At 39.8% G+C, this 5,343-nt stretch overlaps 1 protein-coding gene across 1 annotated transcript; it reads right to left on the reverse strand.

Moving 5' to 3' along the window:
- Window positions 1–482: 482 nt before the first annotated feature.
- LOC121284939 (gamma-crystallin S-1-like) lies at window positions 483–4,963 on the reverse strand. Its single transcript, XM_041200891.1, has 2 exons — window positions 4,705–4,963; window positions 483–751 (listed from the first exon to the last, which is right to left on the reverse strand). The coding sequence occupies exons 1-2, from the start codon at window positions 4,961–4,963 to the stop codon at window positions 483–485; spliced, it is 528 nt and encodes a 175-aa protein (XP_041056825.1).
- Window positions 4,964–5,343: the final 380 nt, after the last annotated feature.

The raw sequence follows: 5,343 nt of genomic DNA on the forward strand, positions 1-5,343 counted from the left end.
AAGTAGTGCTTGGCAATCAGTAGCTATAAGATTTTAGTTGTGGCATTGAGGAAGCCTGTTTTACTACCATATTAAAACAATAATGCAAGAGATACTGGTCTTGCTAGCAAGGTCTTGTGAATGATTAATATAAAATAATGCATTTTGACATTTCCTACTTTGTTGTGCGAAATGTATTTTCCTTCACAAAACCATTACTCCTGATAAAACAGAGTAAATTGGTGGTGTTCCAGATGCAGGATATCAACTTAAAGAATATCCAGATTTAATGTATTCCTACCCCATGTGATATTCAGTTTGAAGATACTCATTAGCTGAGACAAATGTGCTGATTAACATCAGACGAGGACACTGTACTGTTTATAGATGATTGTAAGAGAATACAAAACAAAATGAATTAAAATAGCTCTTAGTCAAAGAGAAAGTGTTTTATTCATGTTCAAAAATACTTCAACAAGAATAAAACCATACTTGACAGCAATCTAGAAATCCCTCATGCGCCTGAAAGATCCGATAGTTGAGCTGTAGCCGCCCCAGTCACCGTATCTCCTGTATTCACCGGGTCTCATGAAGTACTGTCGGCCTCTGTAGTTGGGATGTTCATAGAAGATCCAGTAACCGTCCATCACATGGCAGGAGTGTATGTCATGATAACGGAAACGATCATAGATAGATGGACAGTCATCTATGAATTCCATCATCGGTCCTCCAAAGTCAGGTCTCTGATAAATCCTCATTCTGTAGGAGCCTCCTCAGTACTGTAATATAAGGATACTATTAGTGCTCGCATTTGTAAATATACATTCATTATATGTAATAAGGAGGATATGTGAGAGAGGGAAGTTTAGCAGATTTAAATTGTATCACTAATAATCAAAGCAAAGATGAATCAATTTCATAAAATTTTCTTAACCAGTTGAATACAGTAGATCCTTATGTCCAACATGCATTTCTTGATTAATTTTACTGAACAAAACAGTAACAATTTTGGAGAGGTTCCAGTTGGTCCATTCAGAGGATTTGTTTCTCTGATCTATTGGTTTCTCTTGGTTTAAAAAATAGCTTGCATGTATGAAGCATACAAGAACATGACATACTGGATGAATAACAATATTGTTTCCACAGATAACTTTGAAGAAACGTTTGATGAAGAACCACGTAGCCGACTAATTTGGAAAATTGCTGCACATGGCATTAAAGAAACAGGAAATTTGGATATGTAGTTGGTTACGGGATAGCAGGCGGAGAGTAGTGGTAAATGGATGTTTTCCTAATTGAAATGAAGGGGATCACCAGATATTGGTATTATGACTGTTCCATTCTTTGCTGTACATAACTGACATATGCTTGTGTATAAGAAGTACACTCTAAAAGTGTGCAGATGATATAAAACTTGGTAATATAGTTAATAGTGCATTGGATAGTAGCAAACTTGAGGAAATAAACAGACTGGTGAAATAGGTAATCACTTGACAAATGCAGTTTAATGTGGATAAGTGTGAGCTGAAGCAGTTTGGGAGAAACAACATGGTTAGATATTCTGGTCTAAATGGGATGCATATTCACAAATCTTTCAGGCAGCACAGCAAGTGGGTAAGGTGTTTAAGGAAACGTGTGGGGTACTTTGCTCTGGAATTAGGGGCACTGAATGCAAAAACAAGAAAGTCATGCTAAACCTTTACAAATCCCTGGTTTGGCCTCAGCTGGAATGTACAATTCTGGGCACCACATTTTACAAAGGAAGTCAAGGTCCTGGAATGGATGCAGAAGAAGTTTAGATGATGATACCAGGAATGAAAGATTTTAGTTCATTTGAGAGATTGAAGAAGCAAGATTGCTTTCCTTAGAGAAAAGAAGCATTTTAGCAGAGCAAGTAAGGAGAAACTGCCTCCCTCTGCAAGGGTGTCAGTAGGCAAAAGTCACAGATTTAAAATAATTGATGAAAGCCTATGGAGAAGTTGTTTCTCACAGAAAGGCATAGTGTTGGTTTTCGTATGTACACTGACAATACGCAGCTCAACTCACCACCACCACTATTGTTAAATAATCAAACTATTTATCTGACATTCAAAACTGGATGAGCAGAAATCTCCAATTAAATATTAATAACTTAAAGCCATAGTCTTTGATCCTTGATCCAAACTCTGTTGCAGAGCTACCAACTCCAGCCCTCTCTCTGGCAAAGCTCTGAGACTAAACTGGAATGAAGGGGTTATCTTACAACAGAAGGTTGAACAAGGTTGGGCCTATACTTATTGGAGTTTAGAAGGATGAAAGGTGATTTTATTAGACACATATAAGATTCTTAGGGTACTTGACAGGGTGGATGCTGACAGGAAGGTTTTCCTTGTGGGGGAGTCTAGGACTGGGGGGGGGGGTACAGTTTAAAAATAAGGGGCCTCCCATTTAAGATCGAGATTTCTTCTGGGAGGATTATTAATCTTTGAAATTCTCTTCCTTAGTTAACAGGAAGCAAAGAGTGGGGATAAATGGGTATTTTTTGCATTGACAAGCTGTAACTCATGGGGTGCCCCAGGGATCAGTGCTGTGGCCTCAACTATTTACAATCTACATCAATGACTTGGATGAAGGGACCCAATGTATGGCAGTTAAAACTTACCAATGACACCAAGATATGTAGTCAAGTAAGTTGTCAAGAGGAGTTAGAGGGTCTAAAAAGGGATATAAATAGGTTAGGTGACTGGGCAAAAAATTGGCAAGAGCTTTTTTAAAATTCTTTTCACGGACTAGGCCAGCATTTTTATGCCCTGGAGAAGGTGGTGATGAACTGTCTTCTTGAACTGCCGCAGCCCATGTGGTGTAGGTACATCCACAGTGCTGTTAGGGAGTGAGTTCCAGGATTTTGACCCAGTGAAGGAACAACAATATAGTTCCAAGTCAGGATGATGTGTGGCTTGGAGGGTAATTCAAATTCCACCAGCTGCCATGGTGGGATTCAAACCCATGTCCAGAGAGCATAAGCCTGGGCCTCTGGATTACTAGTTCAGTCACATTACCATCTCCCAGTGATGCCACCTTCTCCCCATTTAAAATGGTAAGTTGAATGCTGACCTTTATCTCAAGAGTGTTGGGATGACTAGTGGAGTTCCGCAGGGGTCAGTGTTGGGACCACAACTTTTCACTTTATACATTAATGATCTAGATGAAGGAACTGAGGGCATCCTGGCTAAGTTTGCAGATGATACAAAGATAGGTGGAGGGACAGGTAGTATTGAGGCTGCAGAAGGATTTGGACAGGTTAGGAGAATGGACAAAGAAGTGGCAGATGGAATACAATGTGGGGAACTGTGAGATCAGGCACTTTGGTAGGAAGAATAGAGGCATAGACTATTTTCTAAATGGGGAGAGAATTCATAAATCTGGAGTGCAAAGGGACTTGGGATTCCTAGTCCAGGATTCTCTTAAGGTTAACTTGCAGGTTGAGTCGGTAGTTAGGAAGGCAAATGCAATGTTGGCATTTATTTCGAGAGGACTAGAATATAAAAGCAGGGATGTGCTGCTGAGGCTTTATAAGGCTCTGGTCAGACCACATTTAGAATATTGTGAGCAATTTTGGACCCCGTATCTCAGGAAGGATGTGCTGGCCCTGGAGAGAGTCCAGAGGAGGTTCACGAGAATGATCTCAGGAATGAAAGGCTTAACATATGAGGAACGTTTGAGGACTCTGGGTCTATACTCGATGGAGTTTAGAAAGATGAAGGGGGATCTGATTGAAACTTACAGAATACTGAAAGGCCTGGATAGATTGGACATGGGGAAGATGTTTCCATTCGTAGGAGAGACTAGGACCCGAGAGCACAGCCTGAGAGTAAAGAGAAGACCTTTTAGAACAGAGATGAGGAGAAACTTCTTTAGCCAGAGAGTGGTGAATCTATGGAATTCATTGCCACAGAAGGCTGTGGAGGCCAGATCATTGAGTGTATTTAAGACCGAGATAGATAGGTTCTTGATTGGTAAGGGGATCAAAAGTTACGGGGAGAAGGTGGGAGAATGGGGTTGAGAAACTTATCAGCCATGATTGAATGGCGGAGCAGACTCGATGGGCTGAATGGCCTAATTTCTGCTCCTATGTCTTATGGTCTTAGGGTCTTATAAAGAGGTGGAAGTTATGTTAGAGCTGTACAGAGCTGTGATGAGACCCCATTTGGACTGCAGCATTCAGGTCTGGACACAGCACTGAAGGAATGATATATTGGCCTCGAATGAAGTGCAATGCAGATTCACTAGAATGATTTTGGGGTTAAAAGGGTTAAATTATGAAGACAGCTTGCATAGATTAGGCCTGTATTCCATTGAATAAAAAAGATTAAGGTATGTTTAGAATGATTAAAGTAATTTATACGTTGGATTGAGAGAAACTATTTCCTCTGGTGGAAGCTGCCAGAACAAGGGGGTTCAACCTTAAAATTAGAGCTGGGCCACTCAGATAACATCAGAAAATACAAAAAGGATGGTGGCAGTCTAGAACTCTATCCTCCAATAAGCTGTTGATTCTAGGTCAATTGAAAATTTCAAAACTGAGATTAATTGCTTTTCATTAGACAAGGGAATTAAAGGTTCCAGAAACTACATGAAGGTTTGAAACAGATCAACCATAATTTACTTAAATGGCAAAATAGGTTCAAGAAGCAAACCAGTTCTTACATTCCTATGTTCCTATGAAGCAAAATATCAAACTGTAACTTACATATGGGTAGGAGCGACATGACCTGATATTGTCATTGAATCCCATCCAGCGCTGGTAGTCAGGATATTCTCCCCTGGTCAAAACATACTGGTATCCCATGTAATTGGGTCTCTCATATACCACCCACCAGTCACTCATGACGCGGATAGAGTTACAGCGGCTGAAGTAAGAGTGCAGGTCAGCACAGTCAGAACTGCACTCATAGTGCCTTCCCTGGAAGTTCCTGTCCTCGTAAAAGATGATCTGCAAAAGCATATGAATGTAAATCAATGTCTTAAACTAAGAGACATTTAGCAAATGATTATAATGTAACAAAATACAAGTTTACCTTAACTTTCCCATTTTGAGCTCACAGCTTAGCAACTGACTGAATGTTTCACTGTTCACACAGCTCGGTATTTATAAGCTGAACAGAAGCGTCACTTTGGGCTGTACTTTGTCATTATAATGTTTCGGGACTGAAAATCAGCAAAAATGAACAAAGCACATGTCACACTGATTGTAGAACACACCTGAAATATATAATGTAGCAACAATTCTTTCCCTTTTGCTTTTCTGCCATTTTAATTGTTACATGAACAAAAAACCAGGAATATGAGTGCATTATTTTTCCTGTGTTAGATTTCCATTTTATT

Source organism: Carcharodon carcharias, chromosome 12 (assembly GCF_017639515.1).
Source record: "Carcharodon carcharias isolate sCarCar2 chromosome 12, sCarCar2.pri, whole genome shotgun sequence".
Taxonomy (NCBI): Eukaryota; Metazoa; Chordata; class Chondrichthyes; order Lamniformes; family Lamnidae; genus Carcharodon; species Carcharodon carcharias.